Source organism: Mesoplodon mirus (assembly GCF_964341445.2).
Source record: "Mesoplodon mirus genome assembly, chromosome: 17".
NCBI lineage: Eukaryota > Metazoa > Chordata > Mammalia > Artiodactyla > Ziphiidae > Mesoplodon > Mesoplodon mirus.
The window spans coordinates 13,934,433-13,955,735 of record NC_138993.1 but is presented as its reverse complement, the minus strand read 5'-3'; the positions used below and the strand labels follow the sequence as shown (position 1 = coordinate 13,955,735).

General features: G+C 42.7%; 1 protein-coding gene across 1 annotated transcript; it reads left to right on the top strand.

Moving 5' to 3' along the window:
- Window positions 1–1,590: 1,590 nt before the first annotated feature.
- Window positions 1,591–19,518, top strand: STOML3 (stomatin like 3; the record flags this gene model as incomplete). Its single annotated transcript, XM_082602348.1, has 7 exons — window positions 1,591–1,642; window positions 11,082–11,179; window positions 11,261–11,333; window positions 13,961–14,043; window positions 15,721–15,924; window positions 17,585–17,719; window positions 19,294–19,518. 7 exons carry the CDS (start codon window positions 1,591–1,593, stop codon window positions 19,516–19,518), a joined length of 870 nt encoding a protein of 289 aa, XP_082458474.1.
- Window positions 19,519–21,303: the final 1,785 nt, after the last annotated feature.

Here is a 21,303-nt window from a genome sequence, read left to right as displayed (position 1 = left end):
AGTTCTAATATCCCATATTAATTCTTATAATTACCAACTGTGCATTGCATGACAACCCTGCCTGTTATTACTATAATTTGAGTTTGTGGAGAAGGCAGTTATGATTATCAAGTAGTTGGCAAAAGTAACCCACAATCTGGGAGGCTTTTTCAGATGAAGTTGCTAAGAAGAAAATAACTACCTGGTTGGGAGAAAAGAAAAGACTAGAAAAGATAAGATGAGCTGGGAAATATCAGAGGTTGTCTTGTGTTGTTTTGTTTCCACAAACAAAATATTATTTGGAATATTGATATGAGAGAGACGAACATCAGAAAATGAGAAGATTGGTGCTTTCGGTATTGGAATGAGTGCAGTATTGCCCTTGTTTCTGAGTAATAGGATGAAAGAAAGACTCCTGGGACAGGAGCCCAGGGATCTGGATTCGAGAAAGAACTTTGCCATTTGTGAGCTGTTATCTTTGATAAATTACTTATTCATGCCTTCAGCAATTGACTGTGGGATGACAGTTATGTGCCTGCATTGTTCTAAATCCTGCAGGTGCTGTGTTAAACAACATAACAGACCTAGACAGCCACTCCCCTCATGGAAGTTATAATGTAGGGTAGGAGTCAGCAAACATTTCCTGTAAAGGGAAAGATAGTAAATATGTTAGGTTTTGCAGGCTATACAGTCTCTATAGCAACTACTCAATAGGTAGGTATAGTGCAAAAGTGACCAAAGACAATATAGAAACAAACAGACGTGGCCGTGTTCCAATAACGTTTTATTTACAAAAATTGGTGGGAGAGCAAATTTGCCCAGCAGGCTATAGTTACCCAACCCCTGTCTAGAGGAAGAAACAAACATGAACCAAAGAATTATGCATATGGTAACATGCAAAGGCCCTGTGGCACAGAAGACACATAGGTTAGAGGGATTGACAGAAGGCCAATGGGGCTCTTGGTAAGTGCGTGAGGGGAGTATCATGTGAGTGTGGCTGGAAAGGGAAAGAGAGAGAGACTAGCAGGTCCTTTAGGATACTTAGGATTCTCATCTTTACATATTAATAATTGGCAGTCATTGGATTATTTTAAGCAGGATGGAGATATGATCAGATTTGAGTTTCAAAAGATCACTCACATACACACACACACAAAAAGATCACTCACTGCCGTGTGTAAAATGCATTGGATGAAATTTTCTCATCTGAAACATAAGGATGGAGATATGTGCCATGTGTATCGGACAGTTCATAATGATAAACAGGTTACACACATTGCGTAGAAATGTTTTATGAATTATATAGAAAACTACATAGTAATGTTTTCCAAGAAGCAACACAGTCAGAAGTTCATATACGTAGTTTTGAGTTCTCTCTATGGACAATGGCAGCCTGAACTCATGAAAGAGGTCATTTTGTTTATGTTAACAGGCTTCCTTCACCAGGGTAACTACTCCTTCGGGTGCTCCCGAAAGAGGAGGAACTTCTCTCACTCTCATCCCGTCTCTCTGCTCTGCCTTCTCTGAAGCACATCTGGGTGCTGTCTGGAGCCCAGGTCTGGCTCCAAACCTATGAATATTTGCCAAGTATAAAAGCTTCTCAAGAATGAGATGGATCCTGGGGCATCCTCCCCAGAGAAACAGGATAAAGAGAATTTAGTGGGTAAGTTCCTTTTTTCCTGCCTTAAGTTTGTTTTATGTATATTAAGCAAAGTGAGAGTTGTATCATGATAGAGACTGAGTGAGCACGAGGTGGGTTAATACATTATTGAGATTGGCTTCAACCTCATTTAGAGCCCAGGATTTGGGATTCATTGCTTATCATGGTTTTATCTGCTTCTTGCAGAGCAGTCTATGACATGCCCTTTTTCTTAAGTGTTAGATAGAATTTGTGTTTATCTTTGTATTCATATTTTTGGCATTAACTAGCAAAGACATACTGAACAATCTAAAATTTACCCAGTTTCAAATATCATCTGATGATGCTATGATTAAATAGAAAAGTTGGTTTGAGGTACACCATGTTTGATACATGGAGAGAAGTTGAAGAAAATAAAACTTAGCCTGTAATTACCAACTGCCTCCGTGAATGTTAATGGCTCTTCTGTATTGTAAAGAATTTTTCTCACGTTATATTTTTAAATGCGACAATAATTCTGAGGTAGATTTTTTTATCACCTTATTTGATGGTGGAGAACATTGAGTCTTGGAGAGTTTAAAAACTTGCTGAAAGTGATGATGATGGTGGTGGTGGTGGTGATGGTGTGTGTGTGTGTGTGTGTCCTAACCCATGCTCTATACTGTATGTTGCTAAAGAAGTCATAGTGCAGGTTAGAAATAGAGAACGCATTTGGCATTATTAGCTTGTAAAAGAAAGTATACACTGAGAGGTATCTACCTGGATTGAAAAAGAAATTTTCTCGTTAAGTTGACCTAGTAACTTGGATATATCGGAGGCAGTGAACATCATATGGAAGGTGCAAGTGGGGGTCTCTTCAAGGGTACCCTTGATTATCTTTTTAAACAAGAAGTTTCATGAGGCTTTTTAGTTTCCGTTTAACAGGTTGAGACATCAGCTGGATAAATGGCACGACTGAAGCTGTATCCCCAGCGAAATATTTTAAAGTGCTCATGGGTTTACTTGGTGTTGGTTTTTGACTATAATGAAAATCCCGCACTATCACAGAACAAACCGAAATGGGGCTTATTATGTTACAACTTCTGATTTCATATGCTTTAGGCAGTTTATGAGATGCAATATCAGTCCTTCTCTGAGATTTGAGGGATGAGTTTGCCCTTGCCTTCCTCCTTCTTGGACACATTAACAAGACAACATCATTTGGTTCTTCAAGCTGTACAGAAATGTCCACTCATAATGTTGCGAGAATTAAATGAATAAATGAGTCCTAGTTATCACCCCCACGTTTGTCCCAGCTTTCGAAAGCCATTAGGGTGCATCTCTTCCGGACTCCAAGTTCGGTGACATCACAAGGGTAGATCAGAATGTACAGAACGCTCTAAGTTAGGGCTTTTCCCCCAGTGTCCTCACTGCTATTAGTTTAGCCTCGGACATAAAGTCCTACCCCTTTCTTTTCTTCTTTCTTTTTGTTTCTTTAAGAGTTAAAGTGAAGTTAATTGGAATCTTGATCCTCTCAATCTTAGAAATCATCTCAATGTCAACGTGCAAAAGAATTTTCCTGGAGAGTTTTTTAAAGCTCAGATCGGTCCTCACCTCCAGAAGTTCTCCTCCTTAGGTCTGGGATGGACTTGAGAGTTTGCCTCCAGGTAAATTCCTAAGCTCATGAGGTTGCCAGACGGAGACCACACTTTGAGTCGCACGGTATTTCTTTTCAGCAATGCTGCATTTTTCCTAAAAAAAAGTTCTTGACGCAAGCCGTGTGCATATTTCAGAGAAAAAGGCAGGAGGATAGATAATTTACAGGTGATGAAAAGATAGTGTTTACCCGTTGGGTTTCACTTTAGATTTTATGTTCGGTGCTTAAAATCCTTGATTTACTGGAGAAAGGACCAGGAAGTTGCTGAGACTATTTTACTGACTGTATCTCCACAGGATCGGAAGTGAACAGAAAAGAGGGAAGAATTTGTAATACTATCTATCTCCCCAGGTCCAGGGAAGGTGATTGTTCTTATTCTGCACACCTTTCATTTTTCCCCTGAGAAGCATCTGGTCTTTTCTGCTCTGAAAACACAGAGTACTTTTTAAATTTTACTTGACATGATTAGTTTTCATTTTAAAATTGCTTTTTAAAATTATAAAGGTAGCAAAAAATAAGAAGACTCTGAGAAGTATAAACCAGTCATACTTCCATCACTCAGAATTAATCCCTGTTAATATTTTGGTTAATTTTTTTTTTTTTTTTTTTTTTTTTTTTTTTTTTTGCGGTACGCAGGCCTCTCACTGTTGTGGCCTCTCCCGTTGCAGAGCACAGGCTCCGGATGCGCAGGCTCAGCGGCCATGGCTCACGGGCCCAGCCTCTCCGCGGCATGTGGGATCTTCCCGGACCGGGGCACGAACCCGTGTCCCCTGCATCGGCAGGCGGACTCTCAACCACTGTGCCACCAGGGAAGCCCAAGCCTGGTCTTTGAACGGCAGGTTTGGGAGTTGCTGCTGCACTTGACTGATGGGGATGGAGCCCCACTGGATTTACCATGAGGAGGCTGCCGGGCAAGCTGCCTCTGGCGGAGGGGGAAGGTCACGAAGCGGGGCACACGAGGGGGCTTTAATTGTGTTGGCAATGCTTAAATTCTTTAGCTGAAAGGGGGTATATAAGGTATGAAAAACATTATTTTTACACCTTTTTGAACATTCCATTTCAAAATATATCTTAACTCTTTCTTAAAAAGACCAAATGGTAAAAAAGAAACTTAGTATAACCGTGTCTGAAGTTCATGTAACTACTAAGCTCAGATAGTCCTTCTGTAGTTGAGATGTAAATCTGACAGTTTAGAAAACTCTTGGGATTATGGAATTTTGTAGTCCTAGGAGTACAAGGATGATAAAATCATCATCTAGCTCTGATTTGGTAGTTTTGCACCAAAGCTCTTGTATCTCTCTCTCTCCCTCTCTCCCTCTATCTTTTTTAAGGTTCTAAAAGTTATCTGAAAGAACTTATACAGTCAGTGACCAGATAGCTTTAGGAGGTAGAAACCTGCAGGGGTTAGGGTTTTATTGAAAATGCAGTTCTTGCACATAGAGAGGGGCCATCATCTGGACGGAGCAGAACATCCACAAGTGATATTTAGAATCCCATCTGGAAAAATAATAAATAAATAAATAAATAAATAAATGAAAATTTAAAAAATATCAGTTGTCAAAGCAAAATTAAACAGGCAAGAAAGCAAAACCTTAGACAAGCTTACTGCCATAGGAGAGAAGCCAAACCTCAATCTGAACCAACACCACTGAAACAAAGGGGTGTGGAGTTTTGGGGGGTTTTGTTATTGTTGTGGTTGTTTTTGGCCACGTCACAAAGATTTCGGGATCTTAGTTCCTCGACTAGGGATTGAACCCGGGCCCCAGCAGAGAAATCGCTGAGTCCTAACCACTGGACCGCCAGGGAATTCCCCAGGGTGTGGGGTTTTTAAAGACTGGAGCGCGCTAGTGAGAAAGTATGAAGGGCTTTGCGGGGTGCTCATAGGCCATCTGGGTTTGGTTTGCTAATAAAATTCTCACATCTTTATGACAGGCTGTGTTTTTACAACTCGGAGCACAGTACCTACTGAAGTTAGGCTCCTACTGGCCCACAGAGACTGGGAGCCAGGGATGCTATCTACCTGATGATTACATTTCAAGAGAACGGCTCCCAGGTCCTTGAGAAAGATAGTCCCAGATTGTAAAACTAACAAGAGGCTTTTATTTTTTTATTTTTTATTTTTATTTTTTAAATTTTATTTATTTATTTATTTTTGGCTGTGTTGGGTCTTCGTTGCTGCACGCGGGCTTTCTTTAGTTGCGGCGAGCAGGGGCTACTCTTCGTTGCAGTGTGTGGGCTTCTCATTGCAGTGGCTTCTCTCATTGTGGAGCACGGGTTCTAGACGTGCAGGCTTCAGTAGTTGCGTCATGTGGGCTCAGTAGTTGTGGCTCACGGGCTCTAGAGCACAGGCTCAGTAGTTGTGGCACATGAGCTTAGTTGCTCCGCGGCATGTGGGATCTTCCCGGACCAGGGATCGAACCCGTGTCCCCTGCATTGGCGGGCGGATTCTCAACCACTGTGCCACCGGGGAAGCCCACAAGAGGCTTTTAAAAAGACTTACATCTCAAAGCGGCAGAGAAAGGATTTACAAAGTTAAGTGTTCTAAAGGAAATGCTCAAGGAAAACGGAAATCTCTTTAATGGCGAGGCAAGCTGAAGGAAATGTTAAGACCACTAGGAAAATCCTAATCAGTGGCCTGGCTGACTAGAAGACCTCCTGATATGGCTAATAATTCCTTTACATGTAAGTTATTTAACTCTCACAACTAGTTATTATTGGGTTAACAGAAGGAAAATAAGACCTCAGCAGGTTGAGTGACTCGTGAGATGTCATCTAGCTTTCAAACGGCAGTGTCTCAATTAGAACGCAGGGTCCCCCGACCCAGGACCTGCACCTTCCATCCCTGTGAGGCATTGTCGCCTGTCTGTCCCTAGGCTGGCTGTGCTAAAGCTCTTCCCTCCTCTCTATCCTCTTCTTTCTGAGAATTCAGAACAAGCAGTGAGTTCCCCACCTTCAGTGCTAGCCTGCCCGTAGGTATCCTCTGGTCTCTGTGTGAATCATTTACTGAGGTATGAGATACGTACAATAAAGTGCGCAAGTCTTAAGTGCTTGGCTTGACAGACTGAATACACAACAGACAAAGGCTGGACCGTATCTAAAAATAGAAGTCTGACCACCAACCTGCAGCAACCAGCCCAGAAAACCAATCTTTTATCTACAATAATCAGCCCAGGAAGCCAGCCTGCTTGATGTCAGATTCTCAGGAAACCACACTGTTATCAGAAGCTACATAATTACTTCTGTAACATTCAGCCCCACATGGCCAGGACTTGATGATTAACTGACAGCTCCCCTGCTTTTTGTCCCAATTCCAATTCAGGTCCAACAAAAGAAAACCAAGCAGGTACCCCTACACCAGTCACGTAGGATGCTCTGCTTCTGTTTTGTCCGCCTACAGCTTCCCTAGGCCAACAGCCTCCAATCAGGGCACACCTGAAGCCTTCCCCCTTTTTCCACCGTAAAGCTTTCCCACTCTGCCTGCCTTTGAGTCTCTGCCAGAACACAAGTGATAGAGGCTGACTCTTTGTGAGAGCCTGAATAAATACACTTTGCTTTTCTAGCTGGCTGGTCTTTATTTCCACAGGCTCAATCTGTGTAGGTCTATGCAATCACCACCCAGATCAAGATATGGAACATTTCCAGCACCCTAAAAAGCTTCCTTATCTCTTCCCAGATAATACCCAAGTGACAAAACTCCGCTCACTACCTAGAGACAGTACTCCTCTGACTTTAAACATAATAGATTAATTTTGCCTCTTCCTGAACGAAATGATACAATGCGAGGTCGTACAGTATGTACTCTTATACGTGGAATCAAAAAGTGTGTATCTTGTGTCTGGCTTATTTTGCCCAATATTTTGTCTATGAGATTCATCCATATTTTGAATACTGTATAGCAGTAACCTTGTCTTTTTTCTTCCTGAGTAATCTTTTCTATGAACATACCACAACTTTATTTATTCATTCTACTGTTGGTGGGTTTGGGTGGTTCTTCATTTCTTGGATTTTATGAATAAAATTGCTATAAACATTCCTGAGTATGTTTTTCACTGTAATCAGCACTCATTTCTCTGAGATATTACTTAGAAGTTGAATACCGAGTCATAAAGTAAGTGTGCGTTTGGCTTTAACAGACACTTCCAAATAGTTTTTCAAGAAAATTGTATCAATTCGCGAACATGAGAACTCCCATTGCTCCACACCCTTGCTAAAATGTGGCATCGTCAGTCTTTAGCATTTGCCATTCTGGAAGTTGTGTATTTTTATCTCATTGTGGTTTTCATTTTCATTTCCCTGATGTGTAATGTACATCATTCGGTTTTGGTATTTTAAACACTGTCCTGTTACCTATGTGGCTATTTCTGCTCCGAGAGGAAATGGCTATTTACAGTAACACAGATCTGTGGGCATGGATTGCATATAGAATTGATCTAATATTTAAATACTGTCGTCAAGCCAAAGTTGGGAAATAAGCCATCAAGTCACCTAGTCTGTTTTATTTCCTGAAATTCATTTCCACTTCTAAAGCTATCTAAGTGGAGTTAGTGATCTAGAATATTCTTCCTTATTTCCCAGCCTCACACGTGTTACAAATCTTGCCTTGAGTGTTCATCCCTAGTCCTAGAGGGTATTTAAGTCTCCTCTGGTGCTATGGGCTGCATCTAAGCTCCAGGAACAGAGCCCCAGAGGCGTGCCTCGACAAATGAAGCTTAGCTTTGCCTCACTGCCTAAGACTGTGGAACTTGTGGGTACCACTTTACCTAAAGAGAGGTTGAGATGATGGTGACAACACTCACCAGGAAGTTTTCTGGATGCAAAGTGCAGGGTTGGCCTCAGTTATCTTTAAAGTCCTTCCCACTGAAGTCCCAGAGTCCTCCCCTGTGTCAGCAGTGCTGGGCCTCAGGTTCTGTGCTTTATGGCTTACCTTTCATTTTGCAAATTGAGGGAAAGATGTTCCAACTCTTATTTATTTGTTTGTTTGTTTGTTTATTTATTTATTTATTTTTGGCTGTGTTGGGTCTTCGTTTCTGCGCGAGGGCTTTCTCTAGCTGCGGCCAGCGGGGACCACTCTTCATCGCGGTGCGCAGGCCTCTCACTATCAGGGCCTCTCTTGTTGCGGAGCACAGGCTCCAGACGCGCAGGCTCAGTAGTTGTGGCTCTCACGGGCCTAGTCGCTCCGCGGCATGTGGGATCTTCCCAGGCCAGGGCTCGAACCCGTGTTCCCTGCACTGGCAGGCAGATTCTCAACCACTGCGCCACCAGGGAAGCCCTGTTCCAGCTCCTGTTGGAAAGTTCCCCATCTTATTCTCTTTTGTATCTGCAGCTCTAGCAGTGTGCCTGGCATATAACTGGTAAAATATCTGTGAGACGGATGAATGGAGAAACCGGCGGGCAATTTTCCAGGGGTGACAAAGTCCAATTCTCTACCAGGAAGTAATATGATGATGGCTTTGTGGTATGGTGACAATTACCCATAGAAAACACCCACCCACGGATTTGGATAAAGCAGGAGATGATCAGATGAGCTCAGGGCTTCATGGCTAACAGAGAGGGTGTGTGGCCCATTTTCTTTCCATCGTCCCCTCAGGGGAATGGCTCAGGGAAGGCTCTGGAAGAATCCTTGTGTAGGTTGAGGTAAAGGGAGATTTCTGAAGAGCCTTTGTCTTACAATCCCAGTACTTCCTTTGAACTGGAATTAGAATTCTCAAATCCATTTCTCAGCACAGCATCCACAGTTTTAACTGTGGGAGAGGTGGGGAGGGGCAAGGCTGGCTGAAAGATCTGCTCTGCAGGAAGCTGCAAAAGCAGCGCTTTGTGCTCACAAAGCTGAGCTGCCCAGCCCTGCAGGGAAGTCGACAGTCCCACTTTCACGGCAGCTAATGACACCCCCAGGCTCCACCAATCTTCCCAGCAGCAGCCACCTGGGTAATTCTAATGCTCAGGTGTAAATCTTGGCAGATTTATTGTGTCCTCATCCCTGGTCTCTCTCTGCACATTTTGTACTGAACAGAGCCTCAGGTAATGATGCTATAGGGCTGAGTGGGACTGCAGAGGAGCTCCCGGAGGCCAGGGCAGTTTCCTCTGTGACAAGCACTTGCTTTTGCAGCTTGGTGTTAAGGCTGTAGCTAGTCTGGACATGGCTAGGGCTTGCTCAGGGCATAAAGCATAGCTGATGTCCTTGTTGGAGTCCCAGTTGCCTGTGTGTGCAACACTGCTAATGTCACAGCCCCCAACACCCCAAAGTTCCTGAACACCAAATACGGCAGTGTCAGCAGGGAGGGAACACACCAGAGATTGTCTGGGAGAGAGGTGTATACAAGCACAGTTATTGCAGGCTTGTTTGTAAAGGCAAAATTGCAAGTAACCATAATATCCATCAATAGGAGAATGACTAAATAAACTGAGTCACAAATTTAGGATAGGAGGCAACAATGAAGAAGAATGAGGTAGATCCAGATGTAATGACATGGAAATATCTCCCAAACGTATTCAATTTAAAAAAGTAGAAACTTGGGCTTCCTGGTGGCGTAGTGGTTGAGAATCTGCCTGCTAATGCAGGGGACACGGGTTCGAGCCCTGGTCCAGGAAGATCCCATATGCCACGGAGCAACTAGGCTCGTGAGCCACAATTACTGAGCCTGCGCGTCTGGAGCCTGTGCTCTGCAACAAGAGAGGCCGCGATAGTGAGAGGCCCACGCACCGCGATGAAGAGTGGCCCCCCCGCTTGCCGCAATTAGAGAAAACCCTCGCACAGAAATGAAGACCCAACACAGCCATAAATAAATAAATTTTAAAAATAAATAAATAAATAAATAAAATTAAAAAGTAGAAACTTACAGTGTGATGTCTTTTCTCACAAAATCTACAAATCGAAACCAAGTGTTTTCTAATTGTAGATACATGTATGTAAATACATAGGAATGGGTCTATAAGGACATACCCCAAGTTGATAACTATGGAAACATTCTAGATAAAAGTGGACTGAGGAGAGGATGATCGGGGGGATTTTAGTTTTATCTGTATTTCTTGGATTTTTTCTTTTAACAATGAGAATGTATATACAAGCTGTGTTATTACTAATCATTTTAAAAAGCGCTGGGCTTTCCTGGTGGCGCAGTGGTTGAGAGTCCGCCTGCCGATGCAGGGGACACAGGTTCGTGCCCTGGTCCGGGAAGATCCCACATGCCGTGGAGCGCCTGGGCCCGTGAGCCATGGCCGCTGAGCCTGCGCGTCCGGAGCCTGTGCTCCGCAACGGGAGAGGCCACAACAGTGAGAGGCCCGCGTACCGCAAAAAAAAATAAAATTAAATTAAAAAAAATAAAGATTCTCATAGAAACTCAAATGTAAGCACTCTGGAAAATGTTTTTCCTTGTGCTCTATTGACTTGTTTGGGGATAAGAGTACCTACCTATCTGCCCCAGAGGTTGCCTTGACTTCCCCTGGAGAATTCTGGGGGCCCAGAAATCTGTCTTTTCAAATGACACCCTGATGATCCTGAGGCGGGTAGTTTTATGCGTTTTGAGAATAATAAACCATGGCAGCCCTAAGTAAACGTAATGGTAATTACTGTTATTGATTGCTATGAGACTTTTCTTGGAAGGGACAGGTCAGTTTTCATCTAAAAACCTGAAGGAATATTTTCCGTGTGTGTGTGTGTGTGTGCGCGCGTGTGTGGTGTTTACTGCAATCACGTGTGTGTGTGGATTCAGGTTGCTTCCTCAGCCCCACTCTGGCTTGGCCAGCCCTCTGGATGGTTTCCTCATCCACGCATCTGAATCGCTTTCCTAAGAACCATGTCAGTTACAGAGCTGCCTCCTCATTTCCTAGGCGTCAAGAGCAAAGGGCTTGGTGTATGTGGCTGGATCCTGTTTTCTTTCGTGTTGATGATCATCACCTTCCCTATCTCCATATGGATGTGCTTGAAGGTAACACCCTGGGAAATAAACTGGGCTCTCTCTATGAGCTGATGAATCATTAAGATTAAATACTCTCCCTTCATCTCTTAGATCATTAAGGAGAACGAACGAGCTGTCGTATTCCGACTGGGACGCATCCAAGCTGACAAAGCCAAAGGGCCAGGTATGACACTGCAGCTGCTCGTGATGAGGATCACGGGCACCTATTACTGCTACTACTGTCGCCAAAAATTTTCTCTGGCAACAATTTATTGAAAAAAAATCACAGGAAGCTGGAGCCCTTGCCTTTCTGTACAATTGAAGGATCTTGTCCTCTTACTTAAGTTAACAGGAGTGATCACTAGACCATCAGCTGGAGAGGTTTGGAATCTGGATCAGTGTTCTAACACTTCCTCTGAGAGTTTCAGTGACTGTGAACAAAGAGGGGCTCCGGTTACATGGGCTGGGTGTCCCTTATTACCAGGGCCACTAAGAGAATGAAAGAAGACTGAAGGGAGGGAGTAAATGGCCAAGGGAGACAATTCAGTTACTCAGGGAGAGTATTCCGGGAGCTGGTGTTTGATTCTCACTCTTTGAAGGAGCCAATGGAAAAGGCAAAGGTAATGTCCTCTCTTGACAAGTAGATGAAGAGCAACATAGAGCTGGAAGCCATGTGGCAATTCCTTTCGTGCAATGTGGTCTTTACTTCCATCCTTTCTCTACAGCCTCAGAATAAAAAAATGTCCCAAACTCTTCATATCATAAAAGGATGGGATTTTCTTTTGTGGGAGCCAGGAGTATCGGTACTAAAAGTCCTCAGGAGTAAGACACTGATTTAATACTCATGACTTCTCTTGTGTATATTTTGTTGGACCCTATGAAATTGCTAATGTTTGGTTTCGATCCACCAAAATGGCAATTTCATACGATAGATTCTAATATGCTTGACAGGGGAGGCTCTCCAAACAGCATCTTGGAAGGCACATGGAAGAGAATGGTTATTTGCTATACTTCTCTAATAGCATTTGCTTTCTTCCCCCTAATGTGATTTATTTAAGTAAAATCATTCTCCCTTCAGCTGCACTGTAGGATCTCTGGGGGGAAGGAACTTCCTTATTCACTCTGTGCGCTTTGCACTTGGCCATGTACTACGGTAGGCACTCAGGTATCTGGTACATTTTTAAACATATGAGAAACTTCCAAAGGGGAAGCTTGTTACGGAGACTTGGCCATTTCAAGTAGTATTGATACAATCCTACTTGTCTAATAAGGAACCTAAGAGAAAGAGGGCAAAAATTGCTTATTATGGATATTTTTATGAGTTTGTCCAAATAGAGGTGTTAGAATTATCCAAGTGAGAAATACCAGAACAAAGTTAACCCCTTCCTGGTCCTGTTTCACCTGGTGATGCCAAGATTATAAATTAGAATAAAATTGGATTTGAGAGAGGTCAAATAGCTATAACTTGCAGGACTCTAGAGAAAAGTCTCCTTTAAATGAATTTTCCCGGAAGAGTTCACCACTAAATCTCCCAGAATAACTAATCTCGCCATACATGTCTCTGGGGCTAAGGAGTTACCTCAGAATGTCATAAGAACCAGAGGGAAACAGGCCAAATTGCTAATGGAAAACATCTCCACTTCTGTAAATAGTAAATTAATCTTTAATACTAAAAGTATTCATAACAGGAGCTGCTACTTTTGAGCACTGAATACATGCCTGGCACTATGTTTAGTATTTTATTTCATTATCATGTTGACACATGCTTAATCTTCACCGCCATCTTATAGATATTAGGTGACTGAAGCTCAGAAAAATTAGATAAATGTTCCCAGGTCACAAGCTGGTAAGTGGTAGGGCTGGAACTTAACTCTCTCTAGTTCTAAGGGCCATGATCTTAACTGGTGACTTAGCACCAAAAAAAAAAAAAAGTAAATTAGGAAGTAATCCTTACCCCAGAAAGGTTTAGACACCAAAAGAAAGAAAGCACCTTAGCAGTGTTTTCTGTTGATGCTACCAGTCCTTTTCATGATACTCAGTGTAGAAACTTGTTTCTTCTTTGAAAACAAAAACAATAACACAGGATCTTTCTGGTAAATGAAAATGGATTGGTGTCCCCATCTTGCTGACATGCCTTGTGGTTCTAATCTTTATAACTCTTGCTGTAGAGAACCTTCCCCAGGGCAGTGTTAAAGAGTCGTAGAATCCTCAAATGAGTTTCCTTAGCCCTATCCCTACCTCAATCCAAATCTTCACAAGAGATAAGTAAAAGTATTTACACCTGAGGAATGTCATTGTATATAAACTAGAACACAGCTACAGAGAAACTACAAATTTTGTAATACACTGGTTTGGGGGACACTGAAATCCTGGGAAGATTTCAATTCTATCATTCCTTCAATATTAACGAAGATAAATGAGAATGTTGACAGTCACTGATATTCAAGGTCTAAAGTCTATTGATTAATCTTTTATACAGATACCTTTAACATAAAATATCCTTTTAAATAAATGTCACACTCAACACTTGGATAGAAGTAAGTTGAATGCTTTACAAAAGAAAATCTAAAAATTAATTGTCAAGGATCTTCAGGTTTTTACCAAAAGATTTTAATTTCTAGGGAATCACTTTTCTTTAGTCATTGACTCATAGCAGGAAATAATTTCCCCAAAGTTATAGGTGTACGTATGGAAGATCATCTGAGAAGTATTTATAGTCCTATGCAAATAATGTACTGTCTAGCTAGCAGACAATTTGTTGCAGTTATTTTCAGTCAGGTGAAACTCTAAACCATATTTTCTTTTGCATAGGTTTGATCCTGGTCCTGCCTTGCATAGACGTGTTTGTCAAAGTTGATCTCCGGACCGTGACGTGCAACATCCCTCCACAGGAGGTAAGGCTGATTAAAGCTATGTTTCTAGAAATAAAACCAATATCTTCCCTGTTACAGGGACAATTGAGACTGTATCATATGTTTTCCAACTATAAAGGGGAGGATGAACTGAATTCTTAGAGATCTACCTGGGGAGTCCTAGGTGGCTCCTGAGACTACGGGTCTTTGTTTCGCCAAATAAGAATGAAGCCAAGGGCAAGGGCTGAATTGCTAGAAGACCTGCAATGACTGGGTGGGAGAAAGTCTGAGAGAAGAGAGAGAAGGGATACAGACGGCAGAGAAATCTGGGATGGAGAATGACAAGCCGATCCCTGGAAGAATCTGATAAATCATTGTACGAGGTGGTGGGGGGGGCTGAAACTGATTTGGTGGCTGGTTAGGACTTTATCCTTTCCATCACCGTCCCTGGAAATGTTTTAGTAATATCGATATCACTCACCTCTGCATTAAAGGTTTTTAACTTTTTATTTTATATTGGAGCATAGTTGATTAACAGTGTTGTGTTACTTTCAGGTGTACAGCAAAGTGATTCAGTTATACGTATACATATATCTATTCTTTTTCGAATTCTTTTCCCATTTAGGTTGTTACAGAATATTGAGCAGAGTTCCCTGTGCTATACAGTAGGTCCTTGTTGGTTATCCATTTTAAATATAGCCGTGTGTACTGCACTAAATTTTTTGAGTGTTTTGGATGCAACAAAGTGGGGTGTGCATGGGAAAGGAGCAGACACTGTTCAGGGCTCACCTGTAACTGGATTTCAAATAGTTCTTTTCAATTCTTAAAGTACAGCAACTAAATGACCAGACCCAGTAAGTGGGTGATAAGGAAGAGAAGCAGAATTGCTAATAATCATGCCAATTTGTGATAAACAAAATGATCCAGGAAAAGAAAATGTGTGGGAGGGCAAAGGGGATGAGAAGTGAGAAAATCAACACTTACGAGGAAATGTTAATCTTCCTCACTCTGGTCCAGAAAACTCAATCGAGACTCAACAATGATGACTTCATGCCATTGGTGGGAACTGCAGAGTCCTTACTTTGGAATTCAGCCCTAATCATAAGAGAGCTTAGGATGTTTAGGGGCTATCATGGGCCTTTTCTGGCTCCATAGTAAACAGTTCTAGACGGGAGAAGGGAGTTCTAGGTCCTGCTTTCGTGGTACCCACAGAAAGCTCATTTGCTCCAAAGTACCTTGTCATGTTAATTCAGAACAATTAATGCAGAGCCTCAATAAATTGATTTTTCTTTATTTGAATACAGAACACGGTCTCTGGTGCCATCTATGTTTTCTAAGAAGCACTGCTATTCCTCAAGCCTGATGAAACTGAGAACCAAAAAGATTTCAGGTATCAGGGAAACAGGTGTTCTACCACTGTTTAGATGGTAGAATTCCAGCAGAGTTCTACTATTACATTTAAAAATGGAAATACCTATTTCACTTCTGACTTCTCTAAGATGAAGTTACAGGGACAGGTACAGATCACACCTGTGTAGGAATTTTGCTATCAACAAGGATGATAGTATATTCAAGCCAGGACAGATGTTTGGTGATGCTGGCACGAGTTGTCATTAAAGCTCTCCTCCTGTGGAGAGGGCCCTGGGACCGGCTGACCCTTTGTTGATCAATCATTGTGAAAGTCATAACCATGAGATTTTCTGTGTTCTTGCTCTCCAGATCCTCACCAGAGACTCTGTGACCACTCAAGTGGATGGAGTGGTCTATTACAGAATCTATAGTGCCGTCTCGGCAGTGACTAATGTCAACGATGTCCACCAAGCCACATTTCTGCTGGCTCAGACCACTCTGAGAAATGTCTTAGGGACACAGACCTTGTCCCAAATCTTAGCTGGCCGAGAAGAGATTGCCCATAGCATCCAGGTAAAGACATCAAGGACCAATAGCCTACATCTTTAATTCACTTGTTTTAATTAAGTGATGATCAAATATCAGCACTTCAGAGCAACCCTCTCCATGTGTACGCACACACACACATACACACATATACACAACTGCTCTAAACAGATGGGCTTCAGTTTGGGATTTCACTTTTTTTTTTTTTTTTTTTATAATCATGAGGTCCAGATTTAAAAATCTGAGTGTGAGTGGGGAGTTGTTGGAGTGTGTGTGGAATTCAAAATTATGAATTACCATTGTACACTTTAGCCTTTTTTGAAGAGCTTAGAGGTCAGAGTTATTTTTAGTTTAGATTACTCCAAAGGAAGCGCTGCCATTTCTCAGGCAGCCTGTATATTCTTGCATTTCAGTGGAATGTGAACATTAGAAGGAGGTTTGGTTGAGACAGCACAGAACTGCTATCCCTGGGAAATCCGACTTCATGTACTAATATCAATAATGATCTGAATAGTAATCATAATTATAATATTGATGAGGATGTAACAGGTATGCATCTCACCTCTCGTACACCCTAGATTATAGACTATCACATTTCTGTGTCTTTTTGAATCAAATACATTTTGATTCTGAGCCTGCCTTCTGTAAGTTAAGAGGGAAATTCAACTTTGGCCCTTCTTGGCATCTCCCCCAGCCCCTAAGGTAGTGCAAAGTCCCCAAGGTTTTATAAGATAATATCAGTTCTGCATGATAACTCTCCACGTCATTTTAAGAGCCACACAAGTTCAACGACTCAGATGTTTCCCCATCACAGTCAGGTCACTGGCTTCTTATGAGGTCTCCCCATCTCCCAGCTCTCTGCAGGGATCACGGAAAAGCTAGGGCTCACTTGCTATTTGGTAGCACATAGATCTCTGCCCTTTCCCCTTTGAGGGAACTACCCATCTGGTCTCACTATTTCTCAAGGCATTCTTTCTCATCCCTTCCCCTCCAGGATAACCAGCAAGATATCTTCAGTGGTCTTAAGCTTTAACAAAAGATGAGGATGTCTTTGATTTTAGGCTTCTTCTGCTCTAAAAAATAGATGGCTTGCTACCTGTTTAAAACTGAGCCACAGGTCAGAGGTTAAACAGAGCAAGACAAATAATATCTCAAAAAATACCCAGTGATAATATGTACTGATTTATTGCTGGGCACCGATAGATAGTTTAACATGTGTTATCTCCAAAACTCATGACAATCCTGAAAGAAAACCTTTTATAGTATGAAAACTGAGAAGCAGAAAGGTTAAGTCATGGGCCCAATGATTCACAGCTGCAAATAGCAGAACCAGGACAAAAGCCATTGCTGTCAGTTTGGTATCAGTGACAAGAAAATGTGGGGTATTTGCTCAAATCTAGATGGATAGTATATACTTCGTTAGGAATGGTTTGGGGTGGACCTGCTGAGAGACCACCTATTAAAAGACCTATCAAGTTTTGCTTCTGAATCCTTCCCAGGATTCACTTCAAGGTCAGGAAGTGGGCAATAAGAACTCCTATCCCCTTTCCAAACTGTCTCACTCCAAATGCTGTGAATACAGAAGGAGAAAAAGAAGAGGACTTTTCTTGCATATATAACATATACCAGAAACTTCGATTGCACACCTGTCTTCTGATCAACGACCTTTCTTTTGACTTGGAGACAGACTTTACTTGATGATGCCATCAAGCTGCGGGGGATCCAGGTGGCCCAAGTGGAAATCAAAGATGTCCGGATTCCCAGGCAGTTGCAGAGGTCCATGGCTGTTGAGGCCGAGGCCACCCGGGAGGCCAGGGCCAGGGTAAGGGTGACTTCATCTGCCCTGGAGGGTGAGCTTCCCAGCCTTGGAGCCAACAAGGATGGAGCTTGAAAGGAAGCTCAGGTCCCCTCAATGATTTCAATATGAAGAGGGTTTCTTTTTCACAGTTTTTACTGAGAATTTCCCCTTGAGTTAAAAGCTCATAGGCGGCTTAATGCACCTCGAGGAAGCTTGGTATTAGGTCTTGGGTCAAGGGCGCTCTGCAGCATACAGTGACTTAGCCAGGTGGGTCCCCACTCTGGCCACACAGCAGAGCCTCCTAGAGAGAAATGAGCAAAGCAAACACCCATTCCCAGGCCTCACCTCAGACTCAGTGAAGTAGAGACTCTGGTGGGCCCAGGAACCTGCATTTTTATAAAGCTGATGATTCTGAGGTAGCCACTTGGTGCCTGTCTTTGGAGCATCTTCCTTCTAGTGTGTTAAGTGAACTGAATTGAAAGGAGGGGGATGGGCCTTCCTTGGTGGCGCAGTGGTTGAGAGTCCGCCTGCTGATGCAGGGGACATGGGTTCGTGCCCCGGTCCGGGAAGATCCCACGTGCCGCAGAGCGGCTGGGCCCGTGAGCCATGGCCGCTAAGCCTGAGCGTCCGGGGCCTGTGCTCCGCAACGGGAGAGGCCACAACAGTGAGAGCTAAAAAAAAAAAAAAAAAAAAAAAAAAAAAGGAGGGGGATGACTACAATCCAGGTTAGAATTGCAAAATGTGAGTGCAGCTTGGTCTGGAGCGTTCTTGAATCTATTGGATCCATGGCCCTCGTATCTGTGTGGATGGGTTTCCTGAAGTATCAGAAGCCAATTAAGATTAGAAGCCTCCAAGTACCCCCTTTGGAATCTTACTTGGGACTCGAGGGAGGTTTCCCTCTACTTTATCTCTGGTTTCTCTGCTAAGCTCCAGCAGCTTCTAAGCAGTTGACTTGGGAGTCGCTTTTGCACGTGGGCAGTGAGTGCCCATGGAGGGGCAGCTGAGTTCCAGTCATTCTTGGGCAGTCTGAGAACCAGAGGAGGAACAGGGCGCTTAGGAGAGTCCCAGTGAGGGTTGGCAGACTGGCACTTGCTGCTGCTGGCAATCAAGAGCAGGGAGAACTCGAAACAATCCTTACATTGTAAGAATGAGACAAAATTGGCAACAGAATGAAGTTAAAAAAAACCCATCTATGATAAGTAAAAAGGACAGAAGAAAAGCCAGTCGGAGGCCTTGAATTTCAAACTTCTCTGAAAACGAAAGCAGCCAATGGTGAGCCTCCAAGGTGATTCAAGGGCATCACTAGGGTTGATGGACCTGTATTTGTTCGGGTGAAAGGCAGCGCTTTTATTTTGTTTGAGAATGACATCTAGGGACTCATAATTTGTAAGCTCTCTCCCTGCTTCCTGCAAACTTCTCAAATTTCTCTCATCACATTAGGATTTGAAACCCTAATCCTTGCCAAAGAAGTAAGCAGATGAAACATGGGTGGCCAAGTAGGGGCTGGGAGAGAAGTATCAGTGCAGACCCAGGAAAAGAAAGCACTAGTGACAGCTGTAAACTTGTATGTCTAAAGGCTTTTCTTTCTGTCGGTTTAGGTCCTTGCAGCAGAAGGAGAAATGAATGCTTCTAAAGCCCTGAAGTCAGCCTCCATGGTGCTGGCTGAGTCCCCCATAGCCCTCCAGCTGCGTTACCTGCAGACCTTAACCACCGTTGCCACAGAGAAGAATTCCACCATTGTGTTTCCTCTGCCCATGAATGTACTAGAGGGCATTGGTGACATCAGCTACAATAACCACAAGAAGGTCCCTAACAGAACCTGAGACCCTCCTGCTGCAGCCAGCCATTGCTTAGGGAGGCATATCTGTTCCTATGGAGACCAGCAGTTAGAAGTGTTGAGAATTTCAACACTATTTAAGCAGAGTAACTCTACAGCTGGAGCAGCATTAGCAGGGAGATGCTATAGAGGCTATAAAAAAAGAAAAAGAAAAAGAAAAAAGAAAGGCCGTATACTACTTTTATTGTTAAGAACATAAAAATACTTTGCATTATTCTTATGATGATCAATGAGTAGGTGTCCCTGACTTAGAGCAGGAACTTTCTTGTAGTAGCTGAGGGAAATCTTTGGGTGACTGTGACTAAGATTTCAGAATTACTTAAAAAAATTTTTTTTTAATTTAATTAATTTATTTTTGGCTGCATCAGGTCTTTGTTGCTGCGCGCGGGCTTTCTCTAGTTGTGGCGAGCGGGGGCTACTCTTTGTTGCGGAGCACGAGCTCTAGGCATGTGGGCTTCTGTAGTTGTGGCACGGGGGCTCAGTAGTTGTGGCTCATGGGCTCTAGGGCGCAGGCTCAGTAGTTGTGGCGCATGGGCTTCGTTGCTCCACGGCATGTGGGATCTTCCCGGACCAGGGCTTGAACCCGTGTCCCCTGCATTGGCAGGTGGATTCTTAACCACTGCGCCACCAAGGAAACCCCAGAATTACTTTTTAATGCATTTAAGAAGCTCTCTAGATAATCTGCAAAGTAACACATATTTCTATGAGCTATTTGCTGTATAATTCCAAAGTGATGATTGGCTAATTTTCCAATACTTAGCTATTTGCTTCCTAATTCCAAAGTTGTCTAAATTTATTATTGGCTAAATTTCCAATCGTTACAGCAGAACCCCACAATGCTTAAAATTGTGATTGATTTTGATGTTAAACTCACTATCATGTGTAAAATAGATAGCTAGTGGGAACCTGCGGTATAGCATGGGGGGCTCAGCTCGGTGCTCTGTGATGACCTAGATGGGTGGGATGGGTAGGAGAGAGGTCCAGGAGGGAAGGGATATATGTATACACATAGGTGATGCACTTCGTTGTACAGCAGAAAATAACACAACATTGTAAAGCAATTATACTCTAGTAAAAAAAAAAGAGAAAAATAGAAGTAATATATAATACAGAAATCACCTAAAAATATTAATTTTATAGAAGCTTTCTAATTATTTAGAAGACTAATCATTTAGTAAAAATAAAGATTATTCCACCTGAAGAAAAAACAAAAGACTAAAGAGGCATGAGCCTTCCGGCTGCAAATTTATCACCACCTCCTCTAGGCAGATTGCATTCAACTCTCTGGTTGTGTGTCATCCTGCTGGGACTGGTGGCCAATCTCAGCCTCCCAGCACCTTTGTCAGAGGGTGAGACAAGGCGTAAGGCGGCTGCAAGCTCCAGTCAGTTTATTTGCTTACAAGTGAGAACGCTTGTAAAAGCTTTGGTTGGTAGAAATCCCTGGGGAACATTAGCCTGTGGACTTCATGTTTTCACTCTATCATTAGTCCCAAGAGCCACAAGTCATCAAGAAGAGTTTGCAAGCTCTATTCTTCCTCTCTAAAAACCAAAAACCAAAAAACCTCTTAAAAATAAAGAAGTCATAGAATGTGCATATATTTTCAAAATTGCTCTCTTGGAGATTATTTTGTTGCCATGGTGCAGTTTTCTTTCGGGATCCATTTTGAGCAGTGGGCTAGAATTTTTAAAGTTACAAGTTATTGAATGTCTGCCATGTGTGACATTGTGCTCAGTCCCATAGGGATGCTAAGAAATATCCTTGTTTTACAGA